This window comes from Taudactylus pleione, unplaced genomic scaffold (genome assembly GCF_031769625.1).
Source record: "Taudactylus pleione unplaced genomic scaffold, aTauple2 ptg000742l, whole genome shotgun sequence".
In the NCBI taxonomy this organism is placed as follows: Eukaryota; Metazoa; Chordata; class Amphibia; order Anura; family Myobatrachidae; genus Taudactylus; species Taudactylus pleione.
This window is the reverse complement of record NW_028285144.1, coordinates 468535-493399: the sequence shown is the minus strand read 5'-3', so window position 1 is coordinate 493399 and position 24865 is coordinate 468535. Positions and strand designations below refer to the sequence as shown.

The window sequence follows — 24865 nt, the reverse complement described above, 5'->3', positions numbered from 1 at the left end:
TGCTTTGTGTATTACTAGCTGATAAGCTGGTGCGGCCCTGTGTACAGACTGTGATAATACCGGGTGTATCAGTGCTTTGTGTATTACTAGCTGATAAGCTGGTGCGGCCCTGTGTACAGACTGTGATAATACCGGGTGTATCGGTGCTTTGTGTATTACTAGCTGATAAGCTGGTGCGGCCCTGTGTACAGACTGTGATAATACCGGGTGTATCAGTGCTCTGTGTATTATTAGCTGATAAGCTGGTGCGGCCCTGTGTACAGACTGTGATAATACCGGGTGTATCAGTGCTTTGTGTATTACTAGCTGATAAGCTGGTGCGGCCCTGTGTACAGACTGTGATAATACCGGGTGTATCAGTGCTCTGTGTATTACTAGCTGATAAGCTGGTGCGGCCCTGTGTACAGACTGTGATAATACCGGGTGTATCAGTGCTATGTGTATTACTAGCTGATAAGCTGGTGCGGCCCTGTGTACAGACTGTGATAATACCGGGTGTATCAGTGCTTTGTGTATTACTAGCTGATAAGCTGGTGCGGCCCTGTGTACAGACTGTGATAATACCGGGTGTATCGGTGCTCTGTGTATTACTAGCTGATAAGCTGGTGCGGCCCTGTGTACAGACTGTGATAATACCGGGTGTATCGGTGCTTTGTGTATTACTAGCTGATAAGCTGGTGCGGCCCTGTGTACAGACTGTGATAATACCGGGTGTATCAGTGCTTTGTGTATTACTAGCTGATAAGCTGGTGCGGCCCTGTGTACAGACTGTGATAATACCGGGTGTATCGGTGCTTTGTGTATTACTAGCTGATAAGCTGGTGCGGCCCTGTGTACAGACTGTGATAATACCGGGTGTATCAGTGCTATGTGTATTACTAGCTGATAAGCTGGTGCGGCCCTGTGTACAGACTGTGATAATACCGGGTGTATCAGTGCTTTGTGTATTACTAGCTGATAAGCTGGTGCGGCCCTGTGTACAGACTGTGATAATACCGGGTGTATCAGTGCTCTGTGTATTACTAGCTGATAAGCTGGTGCGGCCCTGTGTACAGACTGTGATAATACCGGGTGTATCAGTGCTATGTGTATTACTAGCTGATAAGCTGGTGCGGCCCTGTGTACACACTGTGATAATATCGGGTGTATCGGTGCTTTGTGTATTACTAGCTGATAAGCTGGTGCGGCCCTGTGTACAGACTGTGATAATACCGGGTGTATCAGTGCTTTGTGTATTACTAGCTGATAAGCTGGTGCGGCCCTGTGTACAGACTGTGATAATATCGGGTGTATCGGTGCTTTGTGTATTACTAGCTGATAAGCTGGTGCGGCCCTGTGTACAGACTGTGATAATATCGGGTGTATCGGTGCTCTGTGTATTACTAGCTGATAAGCTGGTGCGGCCCTGTGTACACAATGTGATAATACCGGGTGTATCAGTGCTGTGTGTATTGCTAGCTGATAAGCTGGTGCGGCCCTGTGTACAGACTGTGATAATACCGGGTGTATCGGTGCTTTGTGTATTACTAGCTGATAAGCTGGTGCGGCCCTGTGTACAGACTGTGATAATACCGGGTGTATCAGTGCTGTGTGTATTACTAGCTGATAAGCTGGTGCGGCCCTGTGTACAGACTGTGATAATACCGGGTGTATCGGTGCTTTGTGTATTACTAGCTGATAAGCTGGTGCGGCCCTGTGTACACACTGTGATAATACCGGGTGTATCAGTGCTCTGTGTATTACTAGCTGATAAGCTGGTGCGGCCCTGTGTACAGACTGTGATAATACCGGGTGTATCAGTGCTATGTGTATTACTAGCTGATAAGCTGGTGCGGCCCTGTGTACAGTGTGTGATAATACCGGGTGTATCAGTGCTGTGTGTGTTACTAGCTGATAAGCTGGTGCGGCCCTGTGTACAGTGTGATAATACCGGGTGTATCAGTGCTATGTGTATTACTAGCTGATAAGCTGGTGCGGCCCTGTGTACAGTGTGATAATACCGGGTGTATCGGTGCTTTGTGTATTACTAGCTGATAAGCTGGTGCGGCCCTGTGTACACACTGTGATAATACCGGGTGTATCAGTGCTCTGTGTATAACTAGCTGATAAGCTGGTGCGGCCCTGTGTACAGACTGTGATAATACCGGGTGTATCGGTGCTTTGTGTATTACTAGCTGATAAGCTGGTGCGGCCCTGTGTACAGTGTGTGATAATACCGGGTGTATCAGTGCTCTGTGTGTTACTAGCTGATAAGCTGGTGCGGCCCTGTGTACACAATGTGATAATACCGGGTGTATCAGTGCTTTGTGTATTACTAGCTGATAAGCTGGTGCGGCCCTGTGTACAGACTGTGATAATACCGGGTGTATCAGTGCTATGTGTATTACTAGCTGATAAGCTGGTGCGGCCCTGTGTACAGACTGTGATAATACCGGGTGTATCAGTGCTTTGTGTATTACTAGCTGATAAGCTGGTGCGGCCCTGTGTACAGACTGTGATAATACCGGGTGTATCGGTGCTTTGTGTATTACTAGCTGGTAAGCTGGTGCGGCCCTGTGTACACAATGTGATTATACCGGGTGTATCAGTGCTTTGTGTATTACTAGCTGATAAGCTGGTGCGGCCCTGTGTACAGACTGTGATAATACCGGGTGTATCAGTGCTATGTGTATTACTAGCTGATAAGCTGGTGCGGCCCTGTGTACAGACTGTGATAATACCGGGTGTATCAGTGCTTTGTGTATTACTAGCTGATAAGCTGGTGGGGCCCTGTGTACAGACTGTGATAATACCGGGTGTATCGGTGCTTTGTGTATTACTAGCTGATAAGCTGGTGCGGCCCTGTGTACAGACTGTGATAATACCGGGTGTATCGGTGCTTTGTGTATTACTAGCTGATAAGCTGGTGCGGCCCTGTGTACAGACTGTGATAATACCGGGTGTATCAGTGCTATGTGTATTACTAGCTGATAAGCTGGTGCGGCCCTGTGTACAGACTGTGATAATACCGGGTGTATCAGTGCTGTGTGTATTACTAGCTGATAAGCTGGTGCGGCCCTGTGTACAGACTGTGATAATACCGGGTGTATCAGTGCTTTGTGTATTACTAGCTGATAAGCTGGTGCGGCCCTGTGTACAGACTGTGATAATATCGGGTGTATCGGTGCTTTGTGTATTACTAGCTGATAAGCTGGTGCGGCCCTGTGTACAGACTGTGATAATACCGGGTGTATCAGTGCTTTATGTATTATTAGCTGATAGGCTGGTGCGGCCCTGTGTACAGACTGTGATAATACCGGGTGTATCAGTGCTATGTGTATTACTAGCTGATAAGCTGGTGCGGCCCTGTGTACACACTGTGATAATACCGGGTGTATCAGTGCTTTGTGTATTACTAGCTGATAAGCTGGTGCGGCCCTGTGTACACACTGTGATAATACCGGGTGTATCAGTGCTCTGTGTATTACTAGCTGATAAGCTGGTGCGGCCCTGTGTACAGACTGTGATAATACCGGGTGTATCAGTGCTGTGTGTATTACTAGCTGATAAGCTGGTGCGGCCCTGTGTACACACTGTGATAATACCGGGTGTATCAGTACTTTGTGTATTACTAGCTGATAAGCTGGTGCGGCCCTGTGTACAGACTGTGATAATACCGGGTGTATCAGTGCTGTGTGTATTACTAGCTGATAAGCTGGTGCGGCCCTGTGTACACACTGTGATAATACCGGGTGTATCGGTGCTTTGTGTATTACTAGCTGATAAGCTGGTGCGGCCCTGTGTACAGACTGTGATAATACCGGGTGTATCAGTGCTCTGTGTATTACTAGCTGATAAGCTGGTGCGGCCCTGTGTACAGACTGTGATAATACCGGGTGTATCAGTGCTCTGTGTATTACTAGCTGATAAGCTGGTGCGGCCCTGTGTACACACTGTGATAATACCGGGTGTATCAGTGCTCTGTGTATTACTAGCTGATAAGCTGGTGCGGCCCTGTGTACAGACTGTGATAATACCGGGTGTATCGGTGCTTTGTGTATTACTAGCTGATAAGCTGGTGCGGCCCTGTGTACAGACTGTGATAATACCGGGTGTATCAGTGCTCTGTGTATTACTAGCTGATAAGCTGGTGCGGCCCTGTGTACACACTGTGATAATACCGGGTGTATCAGTGCTCTGTGTATTACTAGCTGATAAGCTGGTGCGGCCCTGTGTACAGACTGTGATAATACCGGGTGTATCGGTGCTCTGTGTATTACTAGCTGATAAGCTGGTGCGGCCCTGTGTACAGACTGTGATAATACCGGGTGTATCAGTGCTATGTGTATTACTAGCTGATAAGCTGGTGCGGCCCTGTGTACACACTGTGATAATACCGGGTGTATCAGTGCTTTGTGTATTACTAGCTGATAAGCTGGTGCGGCCCTGTGTACACACTGTGATAATACCGGGTGTATCAGTGCTGTGTGTATTACTAGCTGATAAGCTGGTGCGGCCCTGTGTACACACTGTGATAATACCGGGTGTATCAGTGCTCTGTGTATTACTAGCTGATAAGCTGGTGCGGCCCTGTGTACACACTGTGATAATATCGGGTGTATCGGTGCTTTGTGTATTACTAGCTGATAAGCTGGTGCGGCCCTGTGTACAGACTGTGATAATACCGGGTGTATCGGTGCTTTGTGTATTACTAGCTGATAAGCTGGTGCGGCCCTGTGTACAGACTGTGATAATACCGGGTGTATCAGTGCTATGTGTATTACTAGCTGATAAGCTGGTGCGGCCCTGTGTACAGACTGTGATAATACCGGGTGTATCAGTGCTCTGTGTATTACTAGCTGATAAGCTGGTGCGGCCCTGTGTACAGACTGTGATAATACCGGGTGTATCGGTGCTTTGTGTATTACTAGCTGATAAGCTGGTGCGGCCCTGTGTACAGACTGTGATAATACCGGGTGTATCGGTGCTCTGTGTATTACTAGCTGATAAGCTGGTGCGGCCCTGTGTACAGACTGTGATAATACCGGGTGTATCAGTGCTTTATGTATTATTAGCTGATAAGCTGGTGCGGCCCTGTGTACAGACTGTGATAATACCGGGTGTATCGGTGCTCTGTGTATTACTAGCTGATAAGCTGGTGCGGCCCTGTGTACAGACTGTGATAATACCGGGTGTATCAGTGCTATGTGTATTACTAGCTGATAAGCTGGTGCGGCCCTGTGTACAGACTGTGATAATACCGGGTGTATCAGTGCTGTGTGTATTACTAGCTGATAAGCTGGTGCGGCCCTGTGTACAGACTGTGATAATACCGGGTGTATCAGTGCTTTGTGTATTACTAGCTGATAAGCTGGTGCGGCCCTGTGTACAGACTGTGATAATACCGGGTGTATCGGTGCTCTGTGTATTACTAGCTGATAAGCTGGTGCGGCCCTGTGTACAGACTCTGATAATACCGGGTGTATCAGTGCTATGTGTATTACTAGCTGATAAGCTGGTGCGGCCCTGTGTACAGACTGTGATAATACCGGGTGTATCAGTGCTGTGTGTATTACTAGCTGATAAGCTGGTGCGGCCCTGTGTACAGACTGTGATAATACCGGGTGTATCAGTGCTCTGTGTATTACTAGCTGATAAGCTGGTGCGGCCCTGTGTACACACTGTGATAATACCGGGTGTATCAGTGCTGTGTGTATTACTAGCTGATAAGCTGGTGCGGCCCTGTGTACACACTGTGATAATACCGGGTGTATCAGTGCTGTGTGTATTACTAGCTGATAAGCTGGTGCGGCCCTGTGTACACACTGTGATAATACCGGGTGTATCGGTGCTTTGTGTATTACTAGCTGATAAGCTGGTGCGGCCCTGTGTACACACTGTGATAATATCGGGTGTATCGGTGCTTTGTGTATTACTAGCTGATAAGCTGGTGCGGCCCTGTGTACAGACTGTGATAATATCGGGTGTATCGGTGCTTTGTGTATTACTAGCTGATAAGGTGGTGCGGCCCTGTGTACACACTGTGATAATACCGGGTGTATCGGTGCTTTGTGTATTACTAGCTGATAAGCTGGTGCGGCCCTGTGTACAGACTGTGATAATACCGGGTGTATCGGTGCTTTGTGTATTACTAGCTGATAAGCTGGTGCGGCCCTGTGTACAGACTGTGATAATATCGGGTGTATCGGTGCTTTGTGTATTACTAGCTGATAAGCTGGTGCGGCCCTGTGTACACACTGTGATAATATCGGGTGTATCGGTGCTTTGTGTATTACTAGCTGATAAGCTGGTGCGGCCCTGTGTACACAATGTGATAATAACGGGTGTATCAGTGCTTTGTGTATTACTAGCTGATAAGCTGGTGCGGCCCTGTGTACAGACTGTGATAATACCGGGTGTATCAGTGCTATGTGTATTACTAGCTGATAAGCTGGTGCGGCCCTGTGTACAGACTGTGATAATACCGGGTGTATCGGTGCTTTGTGTGTTACTAGCTGATAAGCTGGTGCGGCCCTGTGTACAGACTGTGATAATACCGGGTGTATCAGTGCTATGTGTATTACTAGCTGATAAGCTGGTGCTGCCCTGTGTACACACTGTGATAATACCGGGTGTATCAGTGCTATGTGTATTACTAGCTGATAAGCTGGTGCGGCCCTGTGTACACACTGTGATAATACCGGGTGTATCAGTGCTCTGTGTATTACTAGCTGATAAGCTGGTGCGGCCCTGTGTACACACTGTGATAATACCGGGTGTATCAGTGCTCTGTGTATTACTAGCTGATAGGCTGGTGCGGCCCTGTGTACAGACTGTGATAATACCGGGTGTATCAGTGCTCTGTGTATTATTAGCTGATAAGCTGGTGCGGCCCTGTGTACAGACTGTGATAATACCGGGTGTATCGGTGCTCTGTGTATTACTAGCTGATAAGCTGGTGCGGCCCTGTGTACAGACTGTGATAATACCGGGTGTATCAGTGCTATGTGTATTACTAGCTGATAAGCTGGTGCGGCCCTGTGTACAGACTGTGATAATACCGGGTGTATCAGTGCTGTGTGTATTACTAGCTGATAAGCTGGTGCGGCCCTGTGTACACACTGTGATAATACCGGGTGTATCAGTGCTGTGTGTATTACTAGCTGATAAGCTGGTGCGGCCCTGTGTACACACTGTGATAATACCGGGTGTATCGGTGCTTTGTGTATTACTAGCTGATAAGCTGGTGCGGCCCTGTGTACACACTGTGATAATATCGGGTGTATCGGTGCTTTGTGTATTACTAGCTGATAAGCTGGTGCGGCCCTGTGTACAGACTGTGATAATACCGGGTGTATCAGTGCTCTGTGTATTACTAGCTGATAAGCTGGTGCGGCCCTGTGTACAGACTGTGATAATACCGGGTGTATCGGTGCTCTGTGTATTACTAGCTGATAAGCTGGTGCGGCCCTGTGTACAGACTGTGATAATACCGGGTGTATCAGTGCTTTATGTATTATTAGCTGATAGGCTGGTGCGGCCCTGTGTACAGACTGTGATAATACCGGGTGTATCAGTGCTCTGTGTATTACTAGCTGATAAGCTGGTGCGGCCCTGTGTACACACTGTGATAATACCGGGTGTATCAGTGCTCTGTGTATTATTAGCTGATAAGCTGGTGCGGCCCTGTGTACAGACTGTGATAATACCGGGTGTATCAGTGCTATGTGTATTACTAGCTGATAAGCTGGTGCGGCCCTGTGTACAGACTGTGATAATACCGGGTGTATCAGTGCTCTGTGTATTACTAGCTGATAAGCTGGTGCGGCCCTGTGTACAGACTGTGATAATACCGGGTGTATCAGTGCTATGTGTATTACTAGCTGATAAGCTGGTGCGGCCCTGTGTACACAATGTGATTATACCGGGTGTATCAGTGCTTTGTGTATTACTAGCTGATAAGCTGGTGCGGCCCTGTGTACAGACTGTGATAATACCGGGTGTATCAGTGCTGTGTGTATTACTAGCTGATAAGCTGGTGCGGCCCTGTGTACAGACTGTGATAATACCGGGTGTATCAGTGCTCTGTGTATTACTAGCTGATAAGCTGGTGCGGCCCTGTGTACACAATGTGATTATACCGGGTGTATCAGTGCTTTGTGTATTACTAGCTGATAAGCTGGTGCGGCCCTGTGTACAGACTGTGATAATACCGGGTGTATCAGTGCTGTGTGTATTACTAGCTGATAAGCTGGTGCGGCCCTGTGTACAGACTGTGATAATACCGGGTGTATCAGTGCTCTGTGTATTACTAGCTGATAAGCTGGTGCGGCCCTGTGTACACACTGTGATAATACCGGGTGTATCAGTGCTCTGTGTATTACTAGCTGATAAGCTGGTGCGGCCCTGTGTACACACTGTGATAATACCGGGTGTATCGGTGCTTTGTGTATTACTAGCTGATAAGCTGGTGCGGCCCTGTGTACACACTGTGATAATATCGGGTGTATCGGTGCTTTGTGTATTACTAGCTGATAAGCTGGTGCGGCCCTGTGTACACACTGTGATAATACCGGGTGTATCAGTGCTATGTGTATTACTAGCTGATAAGCTGGTGCGGCCCTGTGTACAGTGTGAGAATACCGGGTGTATCGGTGCTTTGTATTGATATCACGGTAGATCAGAGGTTCCCAAACTCTGCTATTACAGTCCATGCTTTAAGGATATCCATACTTGAGTCCATATGGTTAAATCAAATTTGACTGAGGTACTAAGTAAGTCACCTATGCTCAAGCATAGATATCCTTAAAACTTGGCCTGTAATGGCGGAGTTTGGGAATCTCTGCTGTGGATTCTGATTAGGGAGGAGTGTTGCAGGTATCCGGATTCTGGAGAGGAGACTGCAGTAAGGACAGTGTTACTATGGTAACCAGCCGCCCCGCACTCATCCTCCGTACAGCCTGTAATGCAGAGTATCAGCTGAGCATGTTAATGAGCTCTTCAGTCCCAGCACATTAACACATGCTCGTATTCCCTTTAATGTGTCTGTTTCGGGAAGGCAGAGTACTACAATGGATTAGACTGTACTTAGGGGTCTATTGACTAAGCTGTGTTAGGAAATAAAGTGAACAGTGATAAGGCACCAGCCAATCAGCTCCTGTAATTTTTCTAACGCAGCCTGTGACATGGCAGCTAGGAGCTGATTGGCTGGTACCTTAGCACTGTTCACTTTATCTCCTAACACAGCTTAGTAAATAGACCCCTTAGTCTCTTACCCTGGGAATCTAGCATCTGTAGTCTGCCTGTCTGCAGAGACCACCTCGCTCAGTGCATTACAGGGGTACCTCCGGTGACTGTGCTGTGTGCAGCAACACCTTACTGACAATGACCTGATCCCAGGATTGCACGTGGACGTGTGTAATAATAATATGGGTATCATTCACCCTGTCTGGTCACGTTTCTGCACAACTGCGCTAGACGCCGAAAGACCGGAGGACTGAGCACCATGTAAAAACTACCTTTTTATTCAGAGTATTGTGTATGAATATAGTGAGCATATAATTCCATCTGGTTCCTGCTGCATTTGCAGCACATACATTGCTGGCCTCCATTCACTTTCAGTATGTTTTGCTTATTGCAGTAACATACAACCTTCCTCTTCCAAAGCTTGTTTTTTCTCCCACCAATGGTACATACATGTAAGAGCCCCAAAAATTAAAATAATATAACCTGCCTTATGTGCCCCTCTGTGCTCCTCTCCCCTACTCCCCTATGTCTTCAGTGTGCCCCTCTCCTCCTACATCATCAATGTGCGCCCCTTTCCCTTCGTCCACAGTGTGTGCCCCTCTGCCCTCCATGTGTGCCCCTTTTCCCTACGTCCACAATGTGTGCCCCTCTCCCCCTACGTCCTCAGTGTGTGCCCCTCTCCCCCTATGCCCTCAGTGTGTGCCTCTCTCCCCCTACGTCCTCAGTGTGTGCACCTTTCTCCCTACATCCTCAGTGTGTGCACCTCTCCCCCTATGTCCTCAGTGTGTGCCCCTCTCTCCCTACGTCCTCAGTGTGTGCCCCTCTCCCCCATGTCCTCAGTGTGTCCCCCTCTCCCTATGTCCTCAGTGTGTCCCCCTCTCCCCCATGTCCACAGTGTGTGCCCCTCTCACCCTATGTCCTAAGTGTGTACCTCTCTCCCTATTTGTCCAGAGGGTGTGCCCCTCTCCCCCATGTCCTCAGTGTGTGCCCCTCTCCCCCTTCGTCCTCAGTGTGTGCCCCTCTCCCCCTATGTCCTCATTGTGTGCCCCTCTCCCCCTATGTCCTCAGTGTGTGCCCCTCTCCCCCTTTGTCCACAGTGTGTGCCCCTCTCCCCCTATGTCCTCATTGTGTGCCCCTCTCCCCCTATGTCCACAGTGTGTGCCCCTCTCCCCTCCGTGTCCCCTTCTGCCCTCCATGTGTGCCCCTTTTCTCTACGTCCACAATGTGTGCCCGTCTCCCCCTTCGTCCACTGTGTGCCCCTCTCCCCTCCGTGTGCCCCTCTGCCCTCCATGTGTGCCCCTTTTCCCTACTTCCACAATGTGTGCACCTCTCCCCCTTTGTCCTCAGTGTGTGCCCCTCTCCCCCTTCATCCTCCGTGTGTGCCCCTCTCCCCCATGTCCTCAGTGTGTGCCCCTCTCCCCCTTCGTCCTCAGTGTGTGCCCCTCTCCCCCTTCGTCCTCAGTGTGTGCCCCTCTCCCCCTTCGTCCTCAGTGTGTGCCCCTCTCCCTCCTCTGTCCTCAGTGTGCCCCTCTCCCTCCTCTGTCCTCAGTGTGTGCCCCTCTCCTCCTACATCGTCAATGTGCGCCCCTCTTTCCCTTCGTCCACAGTGTGTGCCCCTCTCCCCTCCGTGTGCCCCTCTGCCCTCCATGTGTGCCCCTTTTCCCTACGTCCACAATGTGTGCCCCTCTCCCCCTACGTCCTCAGTGTGTGCCCCTCTCCCCCTTCGTCCTCAGTGTGTGCCCCTCTCCCCCTTCGTCCTCAGTGTGTGCCCCTCTCCCCCTACGTTTTCAGTGTGTGCCCCTCTCCCCCTACGTTTTCAGTGTGTGCCCCTCTCCCCCTACGTCCTCAGTGTGTGCCCCTCTCCCCCTACGTCCTCAGTGTGTGCCTCTCTCCCCCTACGTCCTCAGTGTGTGCCCCTCTCCCCCTACGTCCTCAGTGTTTGCCCCTCTCCCCCTACGTCCTCAGTGTGTGCCTCTCTCCCCCTACGTCCTCAGTGTGAACCTCTCCCCCTACGTCCTCAGTGTGCGCCCCTCTTCCCTACACCTTCCGTACTGTATAGTGTAACTCAGTTATTTAATAATGTATTTTAAGTTGTGTAACACATTTGTGTACTGTATTGTGTACACCGATCAGTCATAACATTGAAACCACTGACAGGCGAAGTGACAACACTGATTATCCCGTTACTATGGCACCTGACATGGGCTGGGGGATATATTAGGCAGGAAGTGATAACACTGATTATCCCGTTACTATGGCACCTGACATGGGCTGGAGGATATATTAGGCAGGAAGTGATAACACTAATAATCCCGTTACTATGGCACCAGACATGGGCTGGGGGATATATTAGGCAGGAAGTGACAACACTGATTATCCCGTTACTATGGCACCTGACATGGGCTGGGGGATATATTAGGCAGGAAGTGATAACACTGATTATCCCGTTACTATGGCATCTGACATGGGCTGGAGGATATATTAGGCAGGAAGTGATAACACTAATTATCCCGTTACTATGGCACCTGACATGGGCTGGGGGATATATTAGGCAGGAAGTGATAACACTGATTATCCCGTTACTATGGCACCTGACATGGGCTGGGGGATATATTAAGCAGGAAGTGATACTGATTATCCCGTTACTATGGCACCTGACATGGGCTGGGGGATATATTAGGCAGGAAGTGATAACACTGATTATCCCGTTACTATGGCACCTGACATGGGCTGGGGGATATATTAGGCAGGAAGTGGTATCACTGATTATCCCGTTACTATGGCACCTGACATGGGCTGGGGGATATATTAGGCAGGAAGTGATAACACTGATTATCCTGTTACACTGGCACCTGACATGGGCTGGGGGATATATTAGGCAGGAAGTGATAACACTGATTATCCCGTTACTATGGCACCTGACATGGGCTGGGGGATATAATAGGCAGGAAGTGATAACACTGATTATCCCGTTACTATGGCACCTGACATGGGCTGGAGGATATATTAGGCAGGAAGTGATAACACTAATTATCCCGTTACTATGGCACCTGACATGGGCTGGGGGATATATTAGGCAGGAAGTGATAACACTGATTATCCCGTTACTATGGCACCTGACATGGGCTGGGGGATATATTAGGCAGGAAGTGATAACACTGATTATCCCGTTACACTGGCACCTGACATGGGCTGGGGGATATATTAGGCAGGAAGTAATAACACTGATTATCCCGTTACTATGGCACCTGACATGGGCTGGGGGATATATTAGGCAGGAAGTGATGACACTAATTATCCCGTTACTATGGCACCTGACATGGGCTGGGGGATATATTAGGCAGGAAGTGATAACACTGATTATCCCGTTACTATGGCACCTGACATGGGCTGGAGGATATATTAGGCAGGAAGTGATAACACTGATTATCCCGTTACTATGGCACCTGACATGGGCTGGAGGATATATTAGGCAGGAAGTGATCAGTCAGTTCCTTGAAGTTGAAGCAGGAAAAATGGGCCAGTGTAGAGAGATTCTGACAAGGACCAAATTGTGATGGCTAGACGACTCGTTCACAGCATCTCCGACATGGCAGCTCTTGTGGGTTGTTTCCGGTATGCAGGGGTTAGTACCTACTTCCAAGGAAGGACAACTGGTGAACCCTTGACAGGGTGATGGGCGCCCAAGGCTCATTGATGTGTGTGGGGAGGGAAGGCTAGCCTGTCTGGTCCTGTCCCACAGAGGAGTTACTGCAGCACAGATTGCTGGAAAGGTTAATGCTGACTATTGTGGAAATGGTCTACGAGGAAGAAGTACCCTGTATAGCAGGATAACGGAAAAACGCTCCTTTGTGGGGGCACGCTTATCGATATATGTATAAATCATAGCTTTTATTAATTATTCACTTAAAAAAGAGAGAGAGTTTTTCACACATAAAAACTTTCGAACCTAACATATACTGTAGTGTTCATACTAGGTCTGGCAGCAGGCAGGGCGCCGCACCTAGAGATAGGGCACTTCTGCACGCGCCCGAAAAGGGGGTGTGGCCAAAGAAAAGGGGCCGTGTCTTTATGTTGCATCCCCTTTTCGTCACTCCTGGGGTCGTGCTCGGCACTTAAGGACAGCCCCCAAGCGCTGCCGTCACTGTGAATGGGTGCCGGGATCCATTCACCGACTGTGACCGCTGCGCCGCCGTTTTGACCACCCATGGGATACTGCGACCTACGGGTGAAGACAGACCCGCAGGCTGTCGCAGCGGGGCGCCGCGCTGGAGGGCAGGGTGCTTTCTGCGCTTCAGAAATAGGGCAGGGCGCGGCGCCCCGCTGAAACACCCTAGCGGGAACGCTACTACTGTTGTACTGTATATATCACCACAGACAATGGAGACGTTACACTTACATTATACACATAATACTGTGATACTGTGTATATCACCACAGACAATGTAGTCGTTACACTTACATTATACACATAATACTGTGGTACTGTATATATCACCACAGACAATGTAGTCGTTACACTTACATTATACACACAATACTATGGTACTGTATATATCACCACAGACAATGTAGTCGTTACACTTCCATTGTACACACAATACTATGGTACTGTATATATCACCACAGACAATGGAGACGTTACATTTACATTATACACATAATACTGTGGTACTGTATATATCACCACAGACAATGGAGACGTTACACTTCCATTATACACACAATACTATGGTACTGTATATATCACCACAGACAATGTAGTCGTTACACTTACATTATACACACAATACTATGGTACTGTATATATCACCACAGACAATGTAGTCGTTACACTTACATTATACACATAATACTGTGGTACTGTATATATCACCACAGACAATGTAGTCGTTACACTTACATTATACACACAATACTATGGTACTGTATATATCACCACAGACAATGTAGTCGTTACACTTCCATTGTACACACAATACTATGGTACTGTATATATCACCACAGACAATGGAGACGTTACACTTACATTATACACATAATACTATGGTACTGTATATATCACCACAGACAATGGATACATTACACTTACATTGTACACATAATACTGTGGTACTGTATATATCACCACAGACAATGGAGACGTTACACTTACATTATACACATAATACTGTGATACTGTGTATATCACCACAGACAATGTAGATGTTACACTTACATTATACACATAATACTGTGATACTGTATATATCACCACAGACAATGTAGATGTTACACTTACATTATACACAATACTGTGATACTGTATATATCACCACAGACAATGTAGTCGTTACACTTCCATTATACACACAATACTGTGGTACTGTATATATCACCACAGACAATGGAGACATTACACTTACATTGTACACATAATACTGTGGTACTGTATATATCACCACAGACAATGGAGACGTTACACTTACATTATACACATAATACTGTGATACTGTATATATCACCACAGACAATGTAGATGTTACACTTACATTATACACAATACTGTGATACTGTATATATCACCACAGACAATGTAGTCGTTACACTTCCATTATACACACAATACTGTGGTACTGTATATATCACCACAGACAATGGAGACATTACACTTACATTATACACACAATACTTTGGTACTGTATATATCACCACAGACAATGGAGACGTTACACTTATATTATACACATAATACTGTGGTTCTGTATATATATCACCACAGACAATGGAGACATTACACTTACATTATATACATAATACTGTGGTACTGTATATATCACCACAGACAATGTAGTCGTTACACTTACATTATACACATAATACTGTGGTTCTGTATATATATCACCACAGACAATGGAGACATTACACTTACATTATATACATAATACTGTGGTACTGTATATATCACCACAGACAATGGAGACATTACACTTACATTATACACATAATACTGTGGTACTGTATATATCACCACAGACAATGGAGACGTTACACTTACATAATACTGTGGTACTGTATATATCACCACAGACAATGTAGATTACACTTACATTATATTCATAATACTATGGTACTGTATATATCACCACAGACAATGTAGACGTTACACTTACATTATACACATAATACTATGGTACTGTATATATCACCACTGACAATGGAGACATTACACTTACATTATACACATAATACTGTGGTACTGTATATATCACCACAGACAATGGAGACATTACACTTACATTATACACAATACTGTAGTACTGTACAGTGTATGCCATGTAACACAATTATGTACTGTATGGTGTATATTACCACATGTAACACAGTTATGTACTGTACAGTGTATATTACGCCATGTAAGTTATGTACTGTACAGTGTATATTATGCCATGTAATAGTTATGTACTGTATGGTGTATATTACCACATGTAATAGTTATGTACTGTACGATGGATATTACGCCATTTAACACAGTTATGTACTGTACAGTGTATATTATGCCATGTAACAGTTATGTACTGTATGGTGTATATTATGCCATGTAATACAGTTATGTACTGTATGGTGTATATTACCACATGTAATAGTTATGTACTGTACGATGGATATTACGCCATGTAACACAGTTATGTACTATACAGTGTATATTATGCCATGTAACAGTTATGTACTGTGTGGTGTATATTATGCCATGTAACACAGTTATATACAATACTGCATAGAAATTGTTATTTTTTTTAGGAAATTTGCCTTTTTTCCAGGAAGACGTACAACATCTCCGAAACTCACGATTAGACAGTAAGGGAGGAATTCAATTAGGTGCAATTATCTCGCACCTGCACACGAGCAGGATCAGTTTCCGTTGCTATGGCGTACAGATGCTTCAAAACACCATTGGAATGCGCCCCCCTCCCGCCTTGGATTTGCGCTGGACTCCAACATATTTCCTTGCAGCCCTATGGGACTGTGGACAAAAATTCACGAGTCCGGGCAAGTGTGGCGTTGCTAGATAATCGCGCCTAATTGAATTCCCCCTTAAACATCGGCATGAAATCACTGAACGCATGAGCGAGCAGGAAGAATGTGCCTCTGATACTGGTCAGGACCACCGTGCTCTGTGCATGGGGCGATTCACAGTCTGTGAGTGTCAGTGCACAGTACAGAGTCTGGGGAGTTCTGTAATGGGATCATTCTCAGTGGATGTGATAGTTCTCCTGTAACGCAGCACAGGATTACTCCACTAAATGGATAACAGCATGGAATATAAATCCTTTCATACTACATAAATGCACCAGCCTGTGTGCTGCGCCACTCAAACAGCGGCTATAATATATGCTTATTTCATGCCGATTAGAGGCGGCCTACCCTGCAGTCAGGACTCGCTTCTCTAATACCGGGGGTCACTCGCAGCATCTGAAGTGCAGCCGACGCACTCTCCTCCTCATCTCCTAATCATCTGCGGTTAGTTCACATTGCAGCAAGCTATATGAGGGAATATATTACTGTACGTTATATCTGTCCTGTATTGTCTGATATCTTACGCTGTATAGCAGTGGTTCCAGCAACCTAGATTATCAGCATATTTTTCACACCACCTCTTGGCCAAAAATTTCTTATTGTAAAATTCGGCAAAAAAATTATTAAATGAAGTAAACCGTGCTTATATGTCATCCGTGGGGTCAGTTATGTGGTGGTGAACAGGGCTGCTATTGGGTTTGTCCATGTATTTTGTGGTTGAGCAACAAATAATTTGATTTGGCCCTGGACCACCATACCGTGGCACCCCTGCAAGTGCCCCGTGGCACCCAGTGTGGGAGCCACTGTCTCTATACTGATGGAACCTATGTATACGTGCGGTTGATGGCAGACAGAGCCAGGAGTAGATGAAGGATGATACTTTCTCTATTCAGTGTTCTATCTTGTAAGACTGCATTGTGTTACATGTATGTTGCATAGACATCATGTATGATACTGATGTTTTTATCACGCTGCTTTTCATGTCGGGAAATGTCAGGTCCCAGCCTGGGTCAGAGTCCTAACATGGGACCATCCAGACTTCAGGACTGGTTATATAAACATTAAGCTCCTCGTTCACAGCCCGGAATATTACATACAGTCTCCTGTCTTACATAGTAACCTGCTGAGGTCCTGATGTAACGTTTATGGAGTAGAATGAAGACAAGTAGTCATTGTGACTATCTGCTGAGGTCCTGATGTAACGTTTATGGAGTAGAATGAAGACAAGTAGTCATTGTGACTATCTGCTGAGGTCCTGATGTAACGTTTATGGAGTAGTAAAGTTTGCTACGGATTCAGTATTAAGGTGTTTATGGGCCCGTGGTGGCTCTGGGCATTCCTATTATATAGAGAGTCATGCTGCAGGTAAGTCATATATGGCAATCCGCATACACACCTATATTGCCTGTCTGGTAGTGATCTCCGCCTGTATGGTGGGCTTACACCACATGTTGGCAATAATTGTGTAGATTAATCCATAATGGCACCTTTACTGTTATTCTTAGAGACGCCTATGGGCTGAAAACAGCATGGGCAGCACAGTGGTTGGCATTGATGCCTCACAGTGCTTGGGCCATGGCTTTGAGTCTAAGAAGGAGTCTTATCTGTGTGGAGTTTGTATGTCCTTCAAATGTATGCATGTGTTTCCTCCCACAATCTAAACCCATGGTGATCATTGAATTGGCTTCAGATGAAGTTAGTATGTGTTAGGCTGTGAGCTCCTCTGCGGCGGGGAGTGACGGGAGTGGTTAGCTATTCTCTGTACAGCGCTACAGAATATGTAGGCGCTATATAAATAACGCTTAGTAAATTATGTAAATGCAATGCATTATTTTAGTTCTGTTATTCATTTTACTAGAAGAACAATCGGGGAGATGTGTCAAACCATACAGAGTGATACATTGGAGAAGTTGCCCCGTAGCAACCAATCAGCTTGTAGCTTTCATTTATCTAGCACAGTCTATAAAATGACAGTTAGAAGCTGATTGGTTGTTATGGCAACTTCTCCACTTTATCTCTCTCCAAGGATTGGTACATCTCCCCCTGTTTTCTGGAGGGTTGTTGTGTATTATGGAGACTTGTGCTCTATAGGAGTACCAGGCCCAGTGCAGACTATACATTATAGGTCATTCTAGGGGCAGTATGTGGGTTCTGCCCTTCTCGGTGAGATTGTCCCTCTTGGTGTATTATGATATTTCATGGTGACCGGTCCCAGCTTTATGTGCACTGATATTTGACCACCATTGTTTCCTTTGTGTTCTAGGGGCTGAAGAAACCAAACATGGAGGAGGTCAAGCACGCCCGGAACGCCGTGTTCAGCCCGTCTATGTTCGGCAGTTCTTTACAGGAGATCCTGAACATGCAGAAAGAGAAGTATCCTGAGCGCCAGCTGCCGTGGGTGCAAACCAGGCTGTCCGAGGAGGTGCTGGCTCTAAACGGTGACCAGACCGAGGGCATCTTCAGGTACGCAGAGACATAATCAGTACCTCTAACCCAGAGGTCAGGTTGCTGATACCAGGCTGTTAGGACAAAATTACTGGAGATCATGGAGAAAACATTTATTCCATATACTACCAGGGGAATGTTGCGGAGGGCTCTCTGCCAGCAGTTACTATAATTATATCCTGGTGTTCAACTTTCACATTGTGTGGGTACAGCAGCCATAGCTGTGTGCCAGGAAACCAGCTCCGCATGACCGGTGTGTTGCTGGACTATAGTAATATAGTGGGCAGTGTTATGTTTAACAGGTGCAGCATGTAGGGAGACACCAGATGGTCTGCCGGGGGCACAGGCTGGCGATGGTCTGCGGGGACACAGGCTGGTGATGGTCTGCGGGTACACAGGCTGGTGATGGTCTGCGGGGGCACAGGCTGGTGATGGTCTGCGGGGGCACAGGCTGGTGATGGTCTGCGGGGGCACAGGCTGGTGATGGTCTGCGGGGGCACAGGCTGGTGATGGTCTGCGGGGGCACAGGCTGGTGATGGTCTGCGGGGGCACAGGCTGGTGATGGTCTGCCGGGGGCACAGGGTGATGGTCTGCCGGGGGCACAGGCTGGTGGTGGTCTGCGGAGGCACAGGCTGGTGGTGGTCTGCGAGGGCACAGGCTGGTGATGGTCTGCCGGGGGCACAGGGTGATGGTCTGCCGGGGGCACAGGCTGGTGGTGGTCTGCGGTGGCACAGGCTGGTGGTGGTCTGCGGTGGCACAGGCTGGTGGTGGCCTGCGGGGGCACAGGCTGGTGTTTTTTCTGTATGGAGCACATATTTGGGGAATACAAACATAATATATTGTTGGGCACCAGTTGGGGATATTTTATATGAGGCACAGGCAGGCTTTTGATAATCTTTAAGGGCACATGATGATGGTGATTCATAGGGGGGACAGTCTGATATTGTGTGCAGAACACAGGCTGGTTATACTCTGTGGGGTAAGCCGGCTGATGGTGCATCTGCTGGGGGACACGGGCTGGTTATACTTTGGGGGGGACACAAGCTGATGATGTACACTGGGGGACACGGGCTGGTTATACTCTGGGGGGGACACAAGCTGATGGTGCACAGGGGGGGGACACGGGCTGGTTATACTCTGGGGGGGACACAAGCTGATGGTGCACACTGGGGGACACAGGCTGGTTATACTCTGGGGGAGACACAAGCTGATGGTGCACACTGGGGACACGGGCTGGTTATACTCTGGGGGGGACACAAGCTGATGGTGCACACTGGGGACACGGGCTGGTTATACTCTGGGGGGGACACACGCTGATGGTGCACACTGGGGGACACGGGCTGGTTATACACTGGGGGACACAAGCTGATGGTGCACACTGGGGGACACAGGCTGGTTAAACACTGTGGGGGACACAAGCTGATGGTGCACACTGGGGGACACGGGCTGGTTATACACTGTGGGGGACACGGGCTGGTTATACACTGTGGGGGACACAAGCTGATGATGCACACTGGGGGACACGGGCTGGTTATACACTGTGGGGGACACAAGCTGATGATGCACACTGGGGGACACGGGCTGATTATACACTGGGGGACACAAGCTGATGATGCACACGAGGGGACACAGGCTGGTTATACACTGGGGGACACAAGCTGATGGTGCACACTGGGGGATACAGGCTGGTTATACTCTGGGGGGGACACAAGCTGATGATGTACACTGGGGGACACGGGCTGGTTATACTCTGGGGGGGACACAAGCTGATGGTGCACAGGGGGGGGACACGGGCTGGTTATACACTGTGGGGGACACGGGCTGGTTATACACTGTGGGGGACACAAGCTGATGATGCACACTGGGGGACACGGGCTGGTTATACACTGTGGGGGACACAAGCTGATGATGCACACGAGGGGACACAGGCTGGTTATACACTGGGGGACACAAGCTGATGGTGCACACTGGGGGATACAGGCTGGTTATACTCTGGGGGGGACACAAGCTGATGATGTACACTGGGGGACACGGGCTGGTTATACTCTGGGGGGGACACAAGCTGATGGTGCACAGGGGGGGGGCACGGGCTGGTTATACTCTGGGGGGGACACAAGCTGATGGTGCACACTGGGGGACACAGGCTGGTTATACTCTGGGGGGGACACAAGCTGATGGTGCACAGGGGGGGGACACGGGCTGGTTATACTCTGGGGGGGACACAAGCTGATGGTGCACACTGGGGGACACAGGCTGGTTATACTCTGGGGGAGACACAAGCTGATGGTGCACACTGGGGACACGGGCTGGTTATACTCTGGGGGGGACACAAGCTGATGGTGCACACTGGGGGACACGGGCTGGTTATACTCTGGGGGGGACACAAGCTGATGGTGCACACTGAGGGACACGGGCTGGTTATACTCTGGGGGGGACACAAGCTGATGGTGCACACTGGGGGACACGGGCTGGTTATACACTGGGGGACACAAGCTGATGGTGCACACTGGGGGACACAGGCTGGTTAAACACTGTGGGGGACACAAGCTGATGGTGCACACTGGGGGACACGGGCTGGTTATACACTGTGGGGGACACGGGCTGGTTATACACTGTGGGGGACACAAGCTGATGATGCACACTGGGGGACACGGGCTGGTTATACACTGTGGGGGACACAAGCTGATGATGCACACTGGGGGACACGGGCTGATTATACACTGGGGGACACAAGCTGATGATGCACACGAGGGGACACAGGCTGGTTATACACTGGGGGACACAAGCTGATGGTGCACACTGGGGGATACAGGCTGGTTATACTCTGGGGGGGACACAAGGTGATGGTGCACACTGGGGGACACAAGCTGATGGTGCACACTGGGGGACACGGGCTGGTTATACTCTGGGGGGGACACAAGCTGATGGTGCACACTGGGGGACACGGGCTGGTTATACACTGGGGGACACAAGCTGATGGTGCACACTGGGGGACACAGGCTGGTTAAACACTGTGGGGGACACAAGCTGATGGTGCACACTGGGGGACACGGGCTGGTTATACACTGTGGGGGACACGGGCTGGTTATACACTGTGGGGGACACAAGCTGATGATGCACACTGGGGGACACGGGCTGGTTATACACTGTGGGGGACACAAGCTGATGATGCACACTGGGGGACACGGGCTGATTATACACTGGGGGACACAAGCTGATGATGCACACGAGGGGACACAGGCTGGTTATACACTGGGGGACACAAGCTGATGGTGCACACTGGGGGATACAGGCTGGTTATACTCTGGGGGGGACACAAGGTGATGGTGCACACTGGGGGACACAAGCTGATGGTGCACACTGGGGGACACGGGCTGGTTATACTCTGGGGGGACACAAGCTGATGGTGCACACTGAGGGTCACAGGCTGGTTATACTCTGGGGGGGACAGAAGCTGATGGTGCACACTGGGGGGCACGGGCTGGTTATACACTGGGGGACACAAGCTGATGGTGCACACTGGGGGACACGGGCTGGTTATACACTGTGGGGGACACAAGCTGATGGTGCACACTGGGGGACACGGGCTGGTTATACACTGTGGGGAACACAAGGTGATGATGCACACTGGGGGACACGGGCTGGTTATACACTGGGGGACACAAGCTGTGGCTGGTTATACTCTGTGGGGGACACAAGCTGATGGTGCACACTGGGGGATACAGGCTGGTTATACTCTGGGGGGGACACAAGGTGATGGTGCACACTGGGGGATACAGGCTGGTTATACTCTGGGGGGGACACAAGGTGATGGTGCACACTGGGGGACACAAGCTGATGGTGCACACTGGGGGACACGGGCTGGTTATACTCTGGGGGGACACAAGCTGATGGTGCACACTGAGGGACACGGGCTGGTTATACTCTGGGGGGGACACAAGCTGATGGTGCACACTGGGGGACACGGGCTGGTTATACACTGGGGGACACAAGCTGATGGTGCACACTGGGGGACACGGGCTGGTTATACACTGTGGGGGACACAAGCTGATGGTGCACACGAGGGGACACAGGCTGGTTATACACTGTGGGGGACACAAGCTGATGATGCACACGAGGGGACACAGGCTGGTTATACACTGGGGGACACAAGCTGATGGTGCACACTGGGGGATACAGGCTGGTTATACTCTGGGGGACACACAAGGTGATGGTGCACACTGGGGGACACAAGCTGATGGTGGACACTGGGGGACACGGGCTGGTTATACTCTGGGGGGGACACAAGCTGATGGTGCACACTGAGGGTCACAGGCTGGTTATACTCTGGGGGGGACACAAGCTGATGGTGCACACTGGGGGGCACGGGCTGGTTATACACTGGGGGACAAGCTGATGGTGCACACTGGGGGACACGGGCTGGTTATACACTGTGGGGGACACAAGCTTATGGTGCACACTGGGGGACACGGGCTGGTTATACACTGTGGGGAACACAAGGTGATGATGCACACTGGGGGACACGGGCTGGTTATACACTGGGGGACACAAGCTGTAGCTGGTTATACTCTGTGGGGGACACAAGCTGATGGTGCACACTGGGGGATACAGGCTGGTTATACTCTGGGGGGGACACAAGGTGATGGTGCACACTGGGGGACACAAGCTGATTGTGCACACTGGGGGACACGGACTGGTTATACTCTGGGGGGGGGGACACAAGCTGATGGTGCACACTGGGGGACACGGGCTGGTTATACACTGGGGGACACAAGCTGATGGTGCACACTGGGGGACACGGGCTGGTTATACTCTGGGGGGGGAACAAGCTGATGGTGCACACTGGGGGACACGGGCTGGTTATACACTGGGGGACACAAGGTGATGATGCACACTGGGGGACACAGGCTGGTTATACACTGTGGGGGACACAAGGTGATGATGCACACTGGGGGACACAGGCTTGTTATACACTGTGAAGGATACAAGCTGATGGTGCACACTGGGGGACACGGGCTGGTTATACACTGTGGGGGACACAAGCTGATGGTGCACACTGGGGGACACGGGCTGGTTATACACTGTGGGGGACACAAGCTGATGGTGCACACTGGGGGACACGGGCTGGTTATACACTGTGGGGGACACAAGCTGATGGTGCACACTGGGGGACACGGGCTGTTTATACACTGTGGGGGACACAAGGTGATGGTGCACACTGGGGGACACAGGCTGGTTATACACTGGGGGACACAAGCTGATGGTGCACACTGGGGGACACGGGCTGGTTATACACTGTGGGGGACACGGGCTGGTTATACACTGTGGGGGACACAAGCTGATGATGCACACTGGGGGACACGGGCTGGTTATACACTGTGGGGGACACAAGCTGATGATGCACACTGGGGGACACGGGCTGATTATACACTGGGGGACACAAGCTGATGATGCACACGAGGGGACACAGGCTGGTTATACACTGGGGGACACAAGCTGATGGTGCACACTGGGGGACACGGGCTGATTATACTCTGGGGGGACACAAGCTGATGGTGCACACTGGTGGACACAGGCAGGTTGTACACTGGAGAACACAAGCTGATGGTGCACACTGGGGGACACGGGCTGGTTATACACTGTGGGGGACACAAGCTGATGATGCACACTGGGGGACACGGGCTGATTATACACTGTGGGGGACACAAGCTGATGGTGCACACTGGTGGACACGGGCTGGTTATAAACTGGGGGACACCAGCTGATGGTGCACACTGGGGGACACAGGCTGGTTAGACACTGTGGGGGACACAAGCTGATGGTGCACACTGGGGGACACGGGCTGGTTATACACTGTGGGGGACACAAGCTGATGGTGCACACTGGTGGACACGGGCTGGTTATACACTGGAGGACACAAGGTGATGGTGCACACTGGGGGACACGGGCTGGTTAGACACTGTGGGGGACACAAGCTGATGGTGCACACTGGGGGACACGGGCTGGTTATACACTGTGGGGGACACAAGCTGATGGTGCACACTGGGGGACACAAGCTGATGGTGCACACTGGGGGACACAGACTGGAGAGCACTTGTTGATGAGTATTTTCATGATGATCATTGGAAAAATGCGTTAT

The 24865-nt window shown here is 49.4% G+C and overlaps 1 protein-coding gene across 1 annotated transcript in view; it reads left to right on the top strand.

Annotated features, from left to right (window-relative positions):
• The window catches only part of ARHGAP39 (Rho GTPase activating protein 39), a 162053-nt gene that overhangs the window by 119352 nt on the left and 17836 nt on the right, over positions 1 to 24865 (top strand). The window contains exon 4 of the mRNA XM_088457168.1: positions 18545 to 18744. Within this exon, the coding sequence (XP_088313294.1) occupies positions 18545 to 18744 (200 nt within the window). The remainder of the gene's footprint in view (positions 1 to 18544; positions 18745 to 24865) is intronic.